The sequence below is a fragment of the Lepus europaeus genome, chromosome 12 (assembly GCF_033115175.1).
Source record: "Lepus europaeus isolate LE1 chromosome 12, mLepTim1.pri, whole genome shotgun sequence".
NCBI lineage: Eukaryota > Metazoa > Chordata > Mammalia > Lagomorpha > Leporidae > Lepus > Lepus europaeus.
Genome location: NC_084838.1, coordinates 14,744,608 through 14,764,644, shown reverse-complemented (window position 1 = coordinate 14,764,644; position 20,037 = coordinate 14,744,608). Strand labels below are relative to the sequence as shown.

General features: G+C 38.8%; 1 protein-coding gene across 1 annotated transcript in view; it reads right to left on the bottom strand.

Annotated features, from left to right (window-relative positions):
• Window positions 1-20,037, bottom strand: part of BRINP1 (BMP/retinoic acid inducible neural specific 1) — a 156,988-nt gene that overhangs the window by 61,074 nt on the left and 75,877 nt on the right. Inside the window, exons 3-4 of the mRNA XM_062206914.1 lie at window positions 12,565-12,734; window positions 6,428-6,533 (exon numbers count right to left, since the gene is read on the bottom strand). Coding sequence (XP_062062898.1) covers window positions 6,428-6,533; window positions 12,565-12,734 — 276 coding nt within the window. The remainder of the gene's footprint in view (window positions 1-6,427; window positions 6,534-12,564; window positions 12,735-20,037) is intronic.

The following is a 20,037-nucleotide window of genomic DNA, read 5'->3' as shown; positions in this document are numbered from 1 at the left end:
CTACTCCCAACATGTGTGTACTGATGGTCCTCTTCCCCACTTAATGCAGTATAATTGTTCAAACCTGGTAAATGCCACTCTTAGGATCATTGGTTACTATCCTCACTCTGTCTTTTATGACCTTGTCTAAATATGATCAGAGTCGGCAAACTTGGAAGGCTTCCATAGCCTTGGCAACTCATGACGACAGCCTAGGATGGTTACTGGCGCCATAAACTAGAGTGTCAATTTGTTGGGTCAACAACAGGAGCCACTGTGCACTTGCTCCTCATGTGGGATCTCTGTCCTTAATGTGCTGTACATTGTGATTTAATGCTATAACTAGTACTCAAACAGTATGTTTCACTTTGTGTTTCTATGTGGGTGCAAACTGTTGAAATCTTTATACTAAATTGATCTTCTGTATATAAAGAGAATTGAAAATGAATCTTGATGCAAATGGAAGGGGAGAGGGAGCGGGAGGGGGGAGGGTTGCGGGTGGGAGGGAAGTTATTGGGGGGGGGGAAGCCATTGTAATCCATAAGCTGTACACTGGAAATTTATATTCATTAAATAAAAGTTAAAAAAAAAATATATCCATAAATTTAATCACTCCTCACCACCTTCATTGTTACTATCATCCTCTAAAACATCACCTCCTATCTGAGGTCCTTTTGAATTTTGTTGTCCTTCTATACTCTTTTCTACTCAATAACTATAATGATCCATTTAAATACAAGAGAGGCCAAGTTACTCCTCAGACCAAATTTACCATGGTTCTGGTATCATCCAGAGTAAAATGTGTTCTAAGTCTTTTCCATGGTCTACAAATTTCTACATGATCTGATTCCTCACTACATCTCTGATTGTAAAGAAAATATATTCCTTTGTTTACTTGTTTATCATCTGTTTCTCCCATACCCACACACTAACTATAAACTCCAAAATGATTTACTGCTATATACACATTTCTTAAAACATTCTATAGCATATATTTGATGCTCCATAAATATTTCTAAATAAACAAGTCAATGTATAAATGAATAAATTTCTGGAGAATTCAAATATTTCAGGAAAATATTCTCCTTGCATTCTTTTCCACATCACTGAGCTACTGAGGCAGAGCACTGCTTTCTGTGTACTTCACCAGATGGATACTAGATTAAATTACATGACAATGTCAGTCAAGCACTCAATGGCTTCTTGGAGAGAGAAGTATAAAAATAAGTTATCATTATACCATTAGTGTTATTCCTACTAGTTTGGCTGTTGCTGCTATGACTACTAATAGCCTCTGATCATTTCCATGATCCTTTCTTTCTCATTTCTAATCTCCTTCCCCAACCCTCTTCTTTATTCTATTTCACTCTACCTTTGCACTGTTTTAATGAACATTTCATGAAATACCACAAGGTGAAGGTCATTAGAGTGCCATTCATATTGTACTCAATCTACCACAACAAACCTCTGCTTTATCTCCCTCCCAGTATCACTCAAAGGAATGAGAAGAGGAATAGGTGGATAGAGAGCAGCAACATTTCGAGAAGGAAGATCTTTGAAGTTAGACTGAATTAAAATTCTGTATCATTCACTTATTAAGCAACCTCTGTAGACCACAGTTTTCTCGCCCGCACAATGGGATGTTATTTATGCCTGCTTTATAGAGATTATGTGAGGATTAAAAACTTAGTAAATCCAATTACATAATAAAATAAACAAACATAAATACAGTAATCATAAATTAGTGCAGGCCCTGACACACAGGGAAGCACTGGGTGAAACAGTATCAGTTGTTATTTCTGGACCCTTTCTCCCCAGTCCATGCAAGCTGACATTTAACTAGGCTGGATCATCTCCCATTCTTACATGCCTCTCCGCTCTATTCAGTTTTCTCTTTGCAGAGGATTTCAAATGGATCACAATATTAAATAAATGTTTAACAGATACATATTTCATATACAGAAATGCATACATATAAATAATGAATATATAGTTTATGAATTTTCAGAAAGCAAACACACTCACATGCTACTAACCAGATTAGGAAAGAGAACATTATCAATACTTTCAGAAACGCCTTTCATCCCTTTCCATCACTGCCCCGATTATCTCCTCAAAGGCTAACATTCTTTCTGGAGTTCTAAAGCAACATACTTGTTTTTACGGTTTTGATCTGTATAGGTATAGAATCACACAGCACATAATTTGTGTGTGGATCATTTCATTCAATGTCATGTTCAGGGGAGTCTTCCATATTGTCTCATGAAGAAGTAGTTTATTCTTTCTCATTTCTGTATAGTAGCTCATTATACGAATGTATGGCAAATTTATCTATTATTGTGTTGATGAAAAGACATTTGGAGTGTTTCCAGTTTGAACTGTTTTGAATAAAGCATCTAAGAATATCCATGGTTTTGGTGAACTTAGGGCACACCTCTGTTGGGTATATCCTTAGGGAATTGGAATTTTGAAGCCATGGGGGAAAGGACAAATTAGTCTTTAGTAGATTCTGCCAAGAGCTTTCCAAAAGGTTTGTACTAACTTGCATTTCCGTAAGTCATGTAAGTTCCCAGTGTTTCACATGGTCACTCCTAAATATTTGTCAGTCTTTTTCATTTATCACAATGATCACCATGTTATATTTTTGAATTGTGGTTTCAATTTACATTTTTTGAACACTATTTTCAAATGTTTATTATTTTGATATTCTTATCTATGAAATATTTGTTGAAGCATTTTATTCATTTTCTTTTCTTACCAAACAGACTTTCTCTTATTGATTTTAGGAGTTCTTTATATATTCTGTACATGAGTTGGCAGATCCATGTATTAGAAATATTTTATTCCACTCTGTGCCTTGCATTTTCATTCTATTAATAGTATATTTTATGAAAAGGAATCTTAATTTTAACACAGTATAATTTTCAGTCTTCTTTTATACTTAATGCTTTTTGTAGCCTACTGAATAAATATCAGCCTACTCAAAAGTCATGAGATATTCTCTTGTCTAATGTTTAAGAAGTTTCTTTGTTTTACCTTCTACCAGGGGAATATTATTATTCTTCAGATAGCTAGTTTTTTCTTTGGCTTTTCAACGTGGATAGACAGAATGAATTACTCTTTCCTGCACCCCAATAATGCCATGAATAATTTTCATTATCCCTGTTATGTTATGTCTTATCATGAATCATAGCTATTTGCCTGTCCATCCTGTATCTCATCTCCACATAACATTCACCAAGTTCTCTAAATTCTTTATGGTCTGTTTGTTGTTGTTGCTAAATCCTTTTTAAAATACTTCCTAAGTATCTTTAGAACTAGTTTATTTCTTTCCACCCCATCTACTACCTCTATGGTTTAAATCACTATTTCATCTTGATTACTGTGATAGCTCCCTACCTGTCACCAACTTCATGGCTATCCCTCTCTAAATTATTGACCACATGAAAATCAGTGCTTTCTTCCAAACTACCAGTCTTACAATGCTACTTTCTCTTTAAATCTTTTCCATGGTGTCCACTGTTCTCAAATTAATGTTCAGCTCATTAGTGTGCCATGGATGCCTTCCAGGAATTGGAGGATTATCTTATTTGTCTCACCATTGATGTATCTGATTTAATCTCATAAGAATGTTTCATTTCCTCAAATTCCTTCTCATGAAGACTTTTCACCCTCGTTTTAATTTCATGCATCTTTTTTTCAGGAAACTTGCCTGACTCTCTTACAGGTTAAGTCTCCATATTACCTAGTACTATACAACTCTCATTATGTTTCTATATTAAAATTCATTACACTTCTTATTGTATGTGGAAAAACCCATCTTTTCTGATGGAATACATATTTCTTGAGGCCAAAACCATGCTATCTTTTTCACTACTTCATCATTTTTGCTTAGCTCATTGTCAAGATGTGTTGTTATGAAAAGTATTTGTTGAACAAATTTGTGATAATATGCCCATATTTGCAAAGCCCAAGAAGCAGCATTGGGAAGAACTCACAGCCGTTTCATTCATCCAATCTAATTGATTGATGCTTAAATAACCTCTGCGACATTCTAACCAAGTATCATCTTCTTATATCTACCCCCCTGACAATAGGGAATCACTGCAACTTTTAGCAAGCCATGTCATGCTTGGGCAGAAATGTATATTCTTTATAAGATCTGTATTACATTGACTTCAAAGCTAGGATCCTTCTAATTTCTCCTACTATATCAGGTTTGGCCCAATTTATCCAGATTACTGAAGTTGACTCTTCTCTGCAGGATGGCTCTCCAGGTATCTACAGACAACTCCTTTATGCTCCGGTTGAATCTTCCTCCACTATTTATTATAGGACATCATTCTTCAAATACTGAGATTTCTTCACACCCATCTTGAACTATGATGATTGGACATGCACCCAATCCTCCATGTGTTTCAACCAAGAAGCTGAAGTAATCTCTGGACCTTAAACTTCATTACATTGGTAAAATCTCAAAAACTTCCTTGTTGATAATATTCTGTTAATTCCTTATAAGTTTACTCTAATTACAATTAGTTTTCTGTATTCTCAATGTGTACTGCAGGGCAAACAAATAGAACAAGGCCAAACTGACAATTCAAATCATGGTTCTCACGTTAGAAGACTGTATTTTCAACTAACATGTTTCAACTAACATGTTGAAAATCCTACCACACCCAAGGCAGATCTCTCTTGTGTACTTCCTTAGCAATCATTAATTCACCCTTTTGTCTTCTCTTTCCTCCACTAAAGAAGGTAGGATATTTTTCATGTATCTGAGGTTTTGTTGTTTTGTGTTTTATTTTAACACTGAACCACTTTCTTGGCCTGCATTTCCCTGAGAGATTTTCACTCACTGCTCCCAAGTGACACCAACAAACCCTCAGTGCACCGTTTTTCTAGCCACCTTCTATAATGGGAGCGTGAATCAAAGAGTTGCTAAGGAACCAGAATATAAAAGTCATTATTAGGCTCTGCTTAGCTCTGCCTGCCAATCTCAACTCAACTTCCTCCCACTGATATTCAGCATCACCTTTATCTTATACCTTTCTAGAAGGTCACATTTTTAGTTTGCTCAAAGTTAAACATGTCTATAAAGTTGATACATATTCATGATAGAAAAGTTAGAAAAAGAACTAGAAATTTAAAGTAAATTATCTATACCTAACTGTTTAGACATAAGCTTTTTAAAGGTCTCAATATATTTCTTTGCAATATCATTTTTACTTATCTTTTACTTATCCTTTTACAATGTTAAAATCATGCCATACCTTAAATACCTACAACAGAAACTTTCCATTTATTAAGTAACATCATAGCAAATCACTTTCACATAATCTTAGAAATTCTTTATAAATGTAACAAATCCTTTCTGGTCTAATATGTTGGATGGATGCAAAATAATTCAGTCTTTTCATGTGGAAAATTGATTACTTTATATTGTTTTTTTGATATTATAAATTATACTTTTTAAATCATCACTATTTGTCCTTAAAGCCATGTCATTTTTTTGTCCTGGAATTACATCTCATTTTTATCATATGGACTCATAAGGATGAAATTACTGTTGTAAAATATTTATTTTCATTAAGGAAACATATATATATATACACACCATATATAAATACACACACATATATATACATACATATGTATATATGTGTGTATATAAATACACATGTGTATATACATGTATATATGTATATATGTGTGTATATAAATTTATGCATATATATATATATATGGAGCACTAACCATAAACTTGACTTATAACAGACATCAAATAAATGAAAATATTTATAAATATTAACTAATAAATTGCTAAAATGGATACATTCTCAGTATTATTATCTGAGAGTGTCTTTCTCTCTACATCTAAGCCAGCATTGAGTGTTACCACTTGTAAACTCTGCTAAAAGCATACATGTGTGTGTATGTGCATTTGTGAATTTAATAATACAAATTATTTGCAAGTAAAGGGAAATAGAGATTACAGAAAATCAAAAAATTGCATAAAATGTCCTATATTTCTTGGAATTCAAATAATATTTGCCAAAGCACATTGAAAATCAAAAGTAATAATGCAGAAAATTCAGACTATATGATATGAAACCTTAATACAAACGAAGTCTGGGACATCTATAAATAATACTGATTTTTTTCATCAAAATAATCAAAGCTCACATTTCCATATTTCTATCCGAGAACTAATTAATAACCATGAATTTTATGTCCTATATGTAAAAATTCTAAAAACACCTCATCATTTCATAACCACCTATTTCCACATTCATAGTGGAAATTCACAGTGTCCATCATCTCTCCAATCTCTCCAATCTCATTCCATGCCATCCCCCATTCTCTTCTCTCCCTGTCACACTGGAGCTGCTTCCTACCCCAACCCCCTCCCACTTCTTGCCTCTTTTTCCACGTACTGGCTTCTTACCTTGAAGGTGCAGTTTGCTCTCCGTGCTTTGCAGAAGGACGGAACTCACAGAGTCCAGATTGTCATAGCTGTTACAGCCCAGAGGCCCAGTCCGTGTCTCTGTGACCTGAATTGGACACAAAGTGAGGCAAGCATAAGAGGTGTCTTTGCCTAGTGCGGACATTGAAGAGTCATCCCTAGCAAAGCCAAGTCAGCGAAGCCTTGGGTCAGTGTCTACTTCCTGAGCGCACTGCATATGCCTGGACTGAGCCTGGCAGTCACCTACCAGACAAGATAGTGGGATGGTCAAGCATGCAGACTGGAGCCAAAATATCTGGTGATCTCTGGTTCTTACCTCACAAGGTCATCAAAAGTATCATATAAACTAAAAGTCAAAGTACTGTAAGATATTTCAAAAGCATAGGCTTTGGAGTTAGGGAAATTTGTGTTAAATTCTATCTGGGCCAATTATTTAGTGGGTGACCTAGGAGAGTTATGTAAGTAAGGAAGTCTCTTCCAGGGAGAGTATGAGACTAGTCGTGATAGATGTAAGTGCCTGGCACATAGCATGAGTTAATGATGGGCCATCAGATTATAAAAGGTCTTCATAAGTTGTAATGAGAACATATGCATTATGATTAGGCAAGAGCAATAAAATTATCCCCATTCCCCAAATTAAATTTCAGTAGCAAGCATAATCAGTGCCGCCACAGGAGAAAATGCCCCAATTCTATGGCCACACATTTCCTAAGAATTGTCTTAGAAGACTTGAGGTGGTGGACAATAGGTGATGAGCTATTCAAAAAGATAATCTTGATCCAGCTTTCTCACTACTTGTATATGCACCCAGAGGAAATCGGTGCCATCAGACATCTGCATTAACATGTTTTTGTAGCACTACTCACAATAGCTATGACACGGAATCATCAACCTAGGTGTCTATCGATTTATGAATGGGTAGAGAAAATGTGTTACATATACATAATGGGATGTTTTCTTACCCATAGAAAAGAATATTTTCAAACATTTGCAGCATCACAAAATTAGAGGACATTATGTTAAGTGAAACAAGTCAGGAATAAAAGAACAAATGTTACACGTTCTCATATAAACATAGAAGGTAAATGTGTTGCTCTCAAAGAAGCAGAGAATAGAATAGAGGTTACCAGAGCCTGGGAAGGTTGTGGGAAAGGAAGGGATGGAGAGAAGATGTTTAACGGATGCAGGGCCACAACATGATGGGAGGAGGCACTGGGGTTGTGGCTCAGTGGGTTAAGCCACCTACAATGCCAGCATAAGATATGAGCACCTGTTTGAATTCTAGCTGTTCCACTTTCGTTTTTTTTTTTTAATTGTATTTATTTATTTGAAAGACAGAGATATATAGAGAAGGATAGAGACAGACAGACAAAGATATTCCATCTGCTGGTGTCCTCCCCAAATAGCCACAATGGCTGGGTCTGGATCATGCCAAAGCCAGGAGCCAGGAGCTTCTTTCAGGTCTTTCATGTGGGTGCAGGGCCCAAGTACTTGGGCCATCTTCTGCTACTTTCCCAGGCACATTATTAGAGAGCTGGATGGGAAATGGAGGAGCTGGGACTTGAACCTGCACCCATATGGTATGCTGACACGGCAGACAGAAGTTTAATCTATGCCACAGCGTCAGCCCCAGGCTGTTCTACTTTCAATGCAGCTCCCTCAAAATTCACCTGGGGAAACAGCAGAAGATGGTTCAAGTACTCAGACTCCTGCCACACAGGTGGGAGACCCAGATGGAGTTCCAGGTTCCTGGTCTCTGCTTGGCTAGCCCAGGCTGTTATAGCCATTTGGCGAGTAAAGCAGTGGATGGAAGATTCTCTCTCTCTCTCTCTCTCTCTCCCTCCCCCTCTCTCTCTCTGTAACTCTGCCATTCAAATAAATAAATAAATTTTTTAAAATAAATGTTTAAAAACATAGGGCAGAAGAAATAATATCTAATATCCTATAGCATAGTAGAACAACTATGGTTGATAACAAATAAGGGGCTGATATTGTGGCATACTGGATAATGCCAAGGCCTGTGACACAGGCATCCCATATGGGTGCCAGTTCAAGACTTGGCTGCTCCACTTCCCATCCATCTCCATGTTAATGGGACTGGGAAGGCATTGGGAGATGGCCCACGAACTTGTATCCCTGCCTACATGTGGAAGACCCAGATGAAGCTCCTGGTTCCTGGCTTCAGTCTGGTCCAACACTGGATATTGTGGCCATTTGGAGAGTGAACCAATGGATAGAAGATCTCTCTCTCTCTCTCTCTCTCTCTCTCTATCTCTATCTCTATCTCCCCCTACTCTGCTATGTAAATCTGCCTTTCAAATAAATCTTTAAAAATGAGAATTTAATATTTCAAGATAGCAAATAAAATTCTGAATGTTCCTATGGCAAAAAAAGATAAATGTCTTAGGTGATATATATGCCTATTACTCCATCAGATTATTACATTGTATACATGTAGGTAGGTACCCCACAAAGTTCATGGAAAACTGAAGTTTAAGATATGTTTATTTTGTTGCAAACTTCTGAATTCCATACATATAAGGGGTCTTCACAGAATTAATGGAAAATATGTTTGTGGGAAAAAAAATCCATGCCTGGATTTCAAAAAAAATTGCACCAAAACAAGCTTCTTTTAACTTTCCATGGACCTTCTACTCTTACATTAGTATTAAACTGTATCCTGTAAATATGTGCAATTACTATGTGTCAATCAAAAATAAAAATTATGGCTGGCGCTGTGGCTCACTAGGCTAATCCTCCGCCTTGCGGCGCCGGTGCACCAGGTTCTAGTCCCGGTCGGGGCACCGATCCTGTCCCGGTTGCCCCTCTTCCAGGCCAGCTCTCTGCTGCGGCCAGGGAGTGTAGTGGAGGATGGCCCAAGTCCTTGGGCCCTGCACCCCATGGGAGACAAGGAGAAGCACCTGGCTCCTGCCATCGGATCAGCGTGCTGCGCTGGCCGCAGCGCGCCTACCGCGGCGGCCATTGGAGGGTGAACCAACGGCAAAAGGAAGACCTTTCTCTCTGTCTCTCTCTCACTGTCCACTCTGCCTGTCAAAAATTTTAAAAAAAATAAAATAAAATAAAATAAATAAAATAAAAATTATGTTTTAAAACATTGACACATTTGAAATAAGAATAAGTTGGTATAAAGAGAGGCTTTTCCATCCTTCTGCCTTCACTTCCCACTATTTAGGGTTGATTTGAGCTTTGCACATGACTATAAAACAGCATCTTTTGTATGGAATGATGATTGAAAAACAGCCACACATACCTCCTCTACCCTCTTCAGTTATGAAACCTTAGGTCATAACTTTCCCTTTCTAAGTCTCAACTTCCCCACTATAAAATATTAGCAACACCACAACAAGGAGTGTGACCATATTTTGAAAATGTGTATCACTTATGACACAGTAAATAAATGGAAGATAATTAGGTTTTGTTTTGTTTTACAATGCATTGTTTTTAGCATAGCAAAATAACATGCTTATTATTGAGTGAAAGTTAACATTACCCATTTATTTTACTAACAATGTCCATGGTGGGGAGGATGGGACACAGGCAACTGCTTTCCCCCACCCCCAATACGAGGTCAGCAGCCAGCCTCAAACAAATCTGGTAGAGAGACAAGATCTAGTTAGCTGGGTCTTAATGTAGTGGCAATAAATGGCAAGAAAAATCCAAGAGCCAAATTGAGTGGGGAAGATAGTGCCTGCTGTAAGAATGGTTACTACAGAAGGCCCTGTGCAATTTGTCTGAGAAATTCCTCCTAGGGAGGCAGACTACACTTCCAGGAGGCACAAAAGAGGATTATCTTCTGACAGAGCTTCAATATCTCAATTCCGCATCCCATCCAGGGGGCAGAAAACCATTTGGTGATAATGAAAACCAGGCCTTCACGGCACCTGACTCTGATGGCTTCATAAAGATCCGTCTCTGTGCATCGAGTTCTCTAACAACATAATCCCCCCAATATAGGAAATTCTTCTCAGATAAGCCAGCCTTTGTTTGTTGATCTGATTTATTTCTTTCCTTACTGTCCCCCTCCTCAGTAGCTCTCTCCCTCCCACACTCCTCTCATCCCTTGGTCAGTTTCTGACTCATCGGAGTCTCCCTTGATCTAACTCCCACCCTTTTCTCAGGAGATATTTTTGGAAGATTTAATATGAGACTAATTGTGCATTTATTAAGAAGAAATCAGAATGGTAACTGGGAGTAAAATATAGCCATAATCTGGTTTAAGAAAATTTGAGATAGAAAAATCTGCATTGAAATCCCCGAGAGAGCTAATTCTTTACATCAGGAACATACTCCCAAATTGCCTTCATAGAGGTAGTTTTTGAATTTACTTAAAATGGAAACTTCTTAAAGGTCCTATACTCAAACGCACTGAATTCAAAAGTCTAGAGCTGCTGTATCCAATGTGACCAACATAAAATTCATTAAAATAAAACAATCTTACAAAGCTAATTTCTCAGTAGCCATAATTTGTGTTCAATAACCCCATGTGGCTGATGACTACAATCTTGGCCAGCATAGAAACCAAGTTTTTTCATTATCTTAGAAATTTCTATTGGACAGCATTGGTGTAGAAAAACAATGATTAGCAAACAATAAACTGTCATTTTTGCAAATAAATTTTAAGTGGAACATAGCCTGGCCTCTTTGATTGTATATTATCTATGATTGCTTTTATGCTACAAAGTTAAGTGGTATCAACACAAGACCATATGGAACCCAAAAGCTGGCCCTTATCATCATCTGACCCTTATAGTAAAGATTTGCAGGTCCCTGGTCTAGAAAATAGAGGCCTAACACCTGCTAAGGTATTTCTGTGTAACACTAAACAAAGGCGCTAAACCTTAGACTCAGTTTTCCCATCTGTAACGTGAAAGATAAGGAAGAAGGAATAAAAGACACAGATGCTTGAAAAGTAGCTGAGTTAGGCATAAGTAATCAAACCTTATGTAGCTGGTGCCTCAGGGCAATGATTTAGCCCTTCATGGCCTCAGTGTCTTCACCTAAAAATGGGGCCCAGTCATTCTCCATACAGGAGAACTTTAACAGTAAGCAAGAGGACTGTATAATAATGCTACAGCCAGTGCTATGGCATAGCGGGTGAAGCCGCCACCTGCAGTGCTAGCATCCCATATGGGTGCCAGTTCAAGTCTTGGCTGCTTCACCTCTGATCCAGCTCTCTGCTATGGCCTAGAAGAGCAATGGAAGATGGCCCAATGCCTTGGGCCCCTGCACCTGCATGGGAGATCCTGAAGAAGTTCCTGGCTTCAGATTGGCGCTGTTCTGGTTGTTGCAGCCAACTGGGGAGTGAACCAGTGGATGAAAGACCTTTCTCTCTCTCTCTCTGCCTCTCCTCTCTATGTGTAACTCTGACTTTCAAATAAATAAATGAGGAGGAGGAGGAGGAGGAGGAGAAGGAGAAGAAGAAGAAAAATGCTACAATCACAGCCATGGTGATCCAGCAAATGAGATCCTACGCATATGGCCACCCTAATGATAATGTCTATGATTCTACAGGGCACATGGCAACATCAATCAGAGTAGTTGCCAGGGGATATCATGAGCTAAATGGATATGATGTCATGAGTTGCATCTATCTACTCTCAGAATGTCTGTATTGGGGGCGGTGTTGTGGCATAGCAGGTTAATCTGCAGCCTGTGATGCTAGCATCCTATATGGGTACCCATTCATGTCCCAGTTACTCCACTTCTAATCTAGCTTCCTGCTAGTGGCCTTGGAAGACCAACAGAGAATGGTCCAAGGACTTGGTTCCTGCTACCTTCATGGGAGACCTGGATGATGCTCCTGGCTCCTGGCTTTTACCCATGTCCCATCCTCTCCACCATTGACATTGTTAGGAAAATAAATTGGTAATTTTAACTGTCACTCAGTAATAATTATGTTATTTTGCTTTGGCATGGCTCAGCCCCAGCTGTTGCAGCCATCTGGGGAGTGAACCAGCAGATGGAGAATCTGTCTCTCTGCCTTTTTCTCTTCCTCTGTAACTCTGACTTTAAAATAAATAAATATTTTTGAAAAGAATGTCTGTATTTTAGTGCTGTTTTTTTAAGAAGCTTTCACCAAATCCATCTTCAATCCATACCTTGATTGCTCCAGTTGATATCTGGATCTCATGGAGCCTCCTCATGGTGCCATCACGGTCAACAAAGTAGGATGATGCAAGCTGGTGCAGAGCTTCAACACTTTGAGTGGCATTCCCTGACTTCCTGTCAAGGCGACTTTTGTCCATATACATGGTCAAAGCCTCTTCCCCTGTACAGGAAAGAAAAGAAATAAAGAAGCCTGTCAAAGAGTCAGTGTGCATGAGAGAAGAGAGGCACTGAGGCTGGGATGCTAGAAACAATCTGAATCTCCAATTAACTAATCTCTAAAAATCAAGGCACAGTGAAAAAGGAACAAACCAGAGTTGTCTGAAAACACGTCTCCCTTAGAATAAGGATCATTGAAAAACTAGCAACTGAGTCCAGTCCCTAACTAATCCACTTTATTCTCACCAGCATCATCTTACAACACAGTCCTCTTCCCCTCTTATGAAAATGTTTAGTCTTTTCTTTGAAATGATGGACTCAGCATAAGTATTCTCTTCTCATTCTTTCCTCTTTCTCCTCCTGTTTCCTCATTATTCTCCAGTTTATTCTTTTCCTTGTCTATCTTCTTCTCTGTTCACTCATTGTCTCCTCTTTTTCTCTTCTTTATCCCTTTGTACATAGATGGATGGATGAGTGAAATGACAGACAGAACAATAGACAGACAAACAGATAATAAATGAGACATATCTAACTCAGAGATAGTCAGAAATAGACAAATAGGGGGAATTTTGTCTCTATAGTGAGAAATAAAACTAGTTTGTCATCACTGTGAAGACAGACACAGTCTATATTAGCCATGGCTTTATCCCTGGCATATGGCACAGTTTTTGGCATATAGGAGATACTATATACAAAAATAATTTATTTTCTTAATTCATTCAGTGAATATTGTTTTAAGTATCTATCATATACTACTAGGCACTCTGCTTCTTAGGGCATAAAAAAGTCACATCTTGTGGTAGGGAGTGCAGGTAATGAAAAAGTTTGGAATAGAAAAGAAATGAAGACATAATTTTCATGGATATATGGATGAATGGATGGGTGATGAGTAATGGTTAATAAAGTTATAAATGCAAATATATCAATTATAGCTTTCTCTCCTTGAAGGTTTCCTCAGGAATGCATATACATATGACTAATACTAGTCTATGATTACTTTTACTTTAGATAATGAGATTTTATTAATGAGAACTTAAAAAAGGAAACTCCAGGAATACCTGTCAAATAGATGTGATCATTATATTCCTGAATCTACTTTTCAACAGCTTTGTGAATATGGGAATGTTTCTTAACTTGTCTCTTACCCAGTTTATTTGTTAGCAAAACTAGGAAATAATTCTACCAACTTCAAAGAATTATTAAAAAGGACAAATGTGTAAAGTCTCAGAAATGTGTCTGGCTCACAATACCATCCAAAAGTTGATCAGTAATAGTAGGCAAAGACACAGACTCTAGAGTTAGGCTGCTTTGAATATAACTATCTATGATTATCTCTCCATGCTTCAATTTCTTCATGGGTATCTCACAGGGTTATCAAAAGGATTAAATTTGCTAATTTCAGCAACAGAAAATTTTTGATTCCTGCCTGGCACATTGTATGCATGATAGAAGTGTTAGGTAGCATTATTTGGTATTGTAAATTATCACTTGTATGATATTTACCCATATATAATCCATTCAAAACAATAAAATTTGGATGCTTTTTGTTATAGGGGTTAAGATGTTAGCCACTTGCAATGACTGATTCCCATATCAAAGTAGATGTGCTTGAGTCCGAGCTCTGTTCCCAATTACAGGCACCTGCTAACCAGCACCCTGGGAGGCAAAAGGGATGACTCAAGTAATTGGGTTCCTGACACTCACGTGGGAGACTTGGATTGGGTTCCTAGTTCCTGGCTTTGGCCTGGCCCAGCCCTGACTGTTGCAGCATTCAGGGGAATAAACGAGCAGATGAAAGATCTCTATTTGTTTTTCTGTCTGTATTTTTGTCTTATCGGCCTCTCAATAAAATTAATAGATAAATAAAAATGTTAAAGCAATAAAATATTCAAAGCACAAAAGCTACCACTATTTTTCTGAGAACCAGTGTCTATAGTCTAGCATAACTGAAATGTCTTCAGAATGTCAATGACATTTTGTGTTGAGAGAGAAAATATAATTTCCTCTCAGAAGGAATTCTATCCTGTTCTTAACCAAATGTCTGACCTTCAAAACCATCTCCACCTTTCTGGGCCCAATTCTGATGTCACTTCCTCTTACTACCCATCCCTCTTCCACTGGCATTTCATAAACACTCTTCCAAATCTGCTCATGTGCCATGCCTATGGTGAGCTTTCTCCAACCACATCCTCCCTGCAGGAAGAAGTAACATCCCCTCATCATTCTCTGGTTTATCCTTTCAGCTTATCTCAGCATGTATGTGCATGCCTTGAGCTGTGTGCGGAGCACTTTGGCAGGCACAAGGATGACAGGTAAGACACTGACTGATATTGGCTAGAAGTATAAACTACAAACAAGCCTTCCAAAATTTCCTATTAAAAAATGTAAAATCCTTCACTTATGGTTTATTCCCTTGATTGCATATTATGATGCTAATATTTTGGATATATTATGTTAACAATGTTAAAATATATTAGTCAATTGATTTCACTTTTTCAAAACCCTTTCCTTATTAAAATCTGGGCTGTAAGAAATTTATAATGGCAAATGAAGCTTACATTTGGTGCTGCATTTTATTTCTATTGATCTATGATAGTCAAAAGAGACAGGAGCAGAAAGAGGTCATTGCAATGCACCAGGTACATGACAAAGGGAGAATGATGCCCAGGGTGAAGGGCAGGCCAGATAAATGCTGCCCATATCCACGCAGGTCATGTCAGCCACAAGGCCTTGATGATCTGGTCTCTTTAGCTGTACCCTCTTGCTGAACATAAGGGATGTTCTGCCTTGGACAAATGTGCCCCATTTTCTCTCTTTGTGCAGCCTCTGCTTTTCTGTTTTTTTTTTTTTTTTCTTTTAACTTATACTCATGACTTAGGTGTCACCTAAAATATCACCTCTGGGAAGCCTTCCCTGAATTCTCCCACTCACTACTTGAACTATGTTATAAACTCTAAACATGTTCTCCCACAAGTACTGTTATTTCTCCACGGCATCACATTTCCTTGTGGTGGCTTCTGGTTTAATAGTCTATGTCTTAGACTCTAGCAGAAACCCTGTGAAGCCAAGTAGTTAAAGTCTTTCACCATCCCTTGCTATAGTAAAATATGGGCATATATATTACATTTCACAAATAATTGAGGGGAGGGTTGTTACAGGTGAATGAGTAAACATTCAGGTGGTCCAACTCTATAGTTAATTTTTGATACATAGTTAATTAATTGATATAACTCCCTCAATTGGAATGAAATATTTCAGCAGAGAGATTGATTGTCATCATCAAAATTCTTCTCTGGGTCCCACATGCCTAGACTCCAGTTGAGTTAAGAAAAATATACTATTGGGGCTGGCACCATGGCTCACTTGGTTAATCCTCTGCCTATGGCACTGGCATCCCATAAGGGTGCCCAGTTCTAGTCCCGGTTGCTCCTCTTCCAGTCCAGCTCTCTGCTCTAGCCTGGGAGTGCAGTGGAGGATGCCTAAGTGCTTGGGCCCTGCATCCACATGGGAGACCAAGAGGAAGCACCTGACTCCTGGCTTCGGATCGGTGCAGCGCCAGCCATAGCGGCCATCTGGGGAGTGAACCAACGGAGGGAAGACCTTTCTCTCTGTCTCTCTCTCTTACTGTCTATAACTCTACTTGTCAAAAAAAAAAAGTAAGATACTCATGCTTTCATGCTTATACTTTATCATGGAGGCCTTCACTATTAAGCAGTATGATGTGATATCTACCCTTTGGACTCCACAACCATCTGAATAGATTTGGATTAAAAATGACTTTATTTTGTAATTAGGCTTTGAGTTCCAGTGGGTGTGGCTGGCGAGGTACAGCAAAAATGATTCTACATAATTCATTTCTTCATGTCCCCCAATGATTCTCTTAGGACCTGATGAAGAACAGATGTTCAGTTACCATTAGATGAATAAACAGATGCATAGATGGATGCATGGCTGGACAGATAGATGACTGAATGATATCTAAATACATAAATGGGTAGAGAGGTAAATGACTAAATAAGAGAGTACACTAGGAGTAAGAGCTAAGAGGCAGAGGAAATAAATATTCCATGTGTCAGCTCAGGCTCTCTTAGGGGCTTGTGAAACAGAAGGTGAAACAAACCCAGTTCCCTCCGGGCTGAGAACTGGCAGAAGCAAACCTTAGATCAAGAGGGGTTAATAGGCTTCTTGCTGCATTATTAAGACTTAATTTCTTGTTTATTAAGAGAATGTTCTGTTTAGAGTTGTTCTCCCACTTGGGTATTCCTGCAAATTGCCTCTTCACCCCACAGAGGTCTTTCCACTGTCTTCCTGTCCTCCAAGGGGGTTTTCTGTACTCTCAGAAACACCTTCTCCCCAAGAAGAAAAAATATGATTCAGACACACAGAGGATGGAGAATGAGGTAGAAACTGATTGTTTTACCTTTCAAGTCAATAGGAAATGTTGCTCCCAGATGAGAGATGGGGATGTCTGGAGAATCCCTTATCTATTCTTTCTGAGTCCTGTAATTTTTTTCTTAGCCAAGGAGACACTGTTCCAGATTCAGGGTGAGAAATGAAAACACACACACACACACACACACACATGAACCCTGGATTATATAGAGAAATCCAGGTAATACATTCACAAACAAGTGTAAGCTCATATATACACATGCAGAAACATACTTTACATCTATATGTGTGCAATGCATATGTGTACATGCCTATGTATAGACCAACTCACATCCAAATATAGGAAGGCATTTGTGTGACCTGTGTATGCAATAAGCATGATGACCATGGAAACACACAAGCATACTCATATATGTCACACATTTATCCAGTCTCTGAAATGTTTCCATTGTGCCAAACTATGATTGTGCTAGAGACTATGGAAAATTACTACCTTGTTTCCCTGTGTGTGGCTCCAGAGGCAGATGTTTTCCAACTTCACTACCCTTCCTATGATCATTCACCACAAGTATTTTTTAATATATTTTTATTTCATAAATGTGAATTTACAAAGTGCAACTTTTGTATTGTTGTCACCACAAGTATTTTATGCAGTTCACCAAAAATTTGGGGATCCCGTGAAAACATCTAAGTTGTCCGCCCTTCTGACAGCTCCACTTCATTTAAACTCCCTTTCCTTGCTGTATCCTTTTCCTAAAGAGCCAAACAAATTTACTTATTCTCACCAAAGGTGACAGTTGAAGGATCATCTTTTGTGGTTTGATTATGCTCTTCAGGATTTACCTGATACCTTAAAAATTTATCAAAGCATTTCTTTGCAAGAAATACAGTGCTTTTACAGAAAAAAAATGTGGTGAAACATTTTGTGCAACTCTATATACACAAGGAGACTGATGTCCATATAGGAAAGCAGATTTCTTGATGTCTCTTACTTATCCAGTGAATGGTAGTACTGAGCTTCTATTCTTGGTCCCCAAGTTCCTTAGCCCCATTAAGTAATAATAGCAGTAATACTAAAATAATTGGGGCCAGCACTGTGGTACAGTAGGTTAATCCTCCACATGCAGTGCCAGCATCCCTTATGGGCGCCAGATCTATCCCAGCTGCTCCTCTTTTTTAAAAAAATAGATTTATTTATTTATTTATTTGAAAGTCAGAGAGAGTAGAGGCAGAGAGAGAGAGGTCTTCCATGCGATGGTTCACTCCCCAGTTGACCACAATGGCTGAAACTGCACCAATTGGAAGCCAGGAGCCAGGAGCTTCCTCTGGGTCTCCCATGTGGGTGCAGGGGCCCAAGGACTTGGGCCATCTTCTACTGCTATCTCAGGCCATAGCAGAGACCTGGATCAGAAGAGGAGCAACCGGGACTAGAATCAGTGCCCATATGGAATGCCGGAGCTTCAGGCCAGGGTGTTAACCCACTAGGCATAGCGCCGCCTCCCCACCTGGCCCCAACGCTGGCCCTGGCTGCTCCTCTTCCAATCCAGCTCTCTGCTTTGGCCTGGGAAAGCAGTAAAAGATGGCCCAAGTGCTTAGGCCCCTGCATCCACATGGGAGACCTGGAAGAAGCTCCTGGATCCTGGCTTCGGATTGACACAGCTCCGGCCGTTTAGGGAGTGAACCAACGGAAAGAACACCTTTCTCTCTGTCTCTCCTTCTCACTGTCTGTAACTCTACCTCTCAAATAAATAAATAAAATGTTAAAAGAAAACTAAAATAATTATATCAACAGCAGCAACAATTTAATAGGTGCCAGACTGTATGTTAAGCACTTTCAATGCATCATTTAATTTCATTTTCAGGATATGCATAAAAGAAGTGTTTTTATTATGACTATTTATAAATGAAGATACTTAGGCTTAAAAATCGGGTTCTTCAGCTGGCGCCGCGGCTCACTAGGCTAATCCTCCACCTTGCGGCGCCGGCACACCGGGTTCTAGTCCCGGTCGGGGCACTGATCCTGTCCCAGTTGCCCCTCTTCCAGGCCAGCTCTCTGCTGTGGCCAGGGTGTGCAGTGGAGGATGGCCCAAGTCCTTGGGCCCTGCACCCCATGGGAGACCAGGATAAGCACCTGGCTCCTGCCATCGGATCAACGCGGTGCACTGGCTGCAGCACGCCTACCACGGCGGCCATTGGAGGGTGAACCAACGGCAAAAGGAAGACCTTTCTCTCTGTCTCTCTCTCACTGTCCACTCTGCCTGTCAAAAAAAAAAAAAAAATCGGGTTCTTCTCAAGGTGACACAAACCTGGTAGGGAGTAGGAGACAGGACTGAACCAGGTGCAATCAATCTACAGGATCTGTTCTGCTCACTGTACCTCCCACCCTGCTTCTCTCATGTTGCATGAGAAAATCATTAAGAAACATTTTTTTTCATAAATGAGAAACTGAAATAATGATGTAAGGACATCACACATTTTCTGGCACATAGCATTCGATCAACATTAAATCCCTTTCCCTTCCCTCTTCCTATGCCTCTATATTGAGAGCTGAGGGAGCCTTGAGGTCCTGCTGTCCAACATTAGATTTCCATACAAAGCTTTGCATATTTAAAATGCTTTGTAAAAACAGGAGAGAAACAAGACTCTGTGAATAATTTACCATCTTGCCTTGGAGAAATTAAAAATATATTTCAATGAGAAAGAAAGGTCTTTGTTATTTGGGATTTCTAGGGACTCAGACCAGAGCACAGTTTTTTAATGGAAGAATTGAATTAGTTACACTTTTTTTTTTCCAAAGTGAAATGGGAAGTAGAAATATTCAAAGGAAAGGGTTCAGATTAATGCCACACTCAAGTTGAAACAAATTCACTTTCTCTCTACAATAGAAGAAAATTTATGTTGATAATCTCACATTT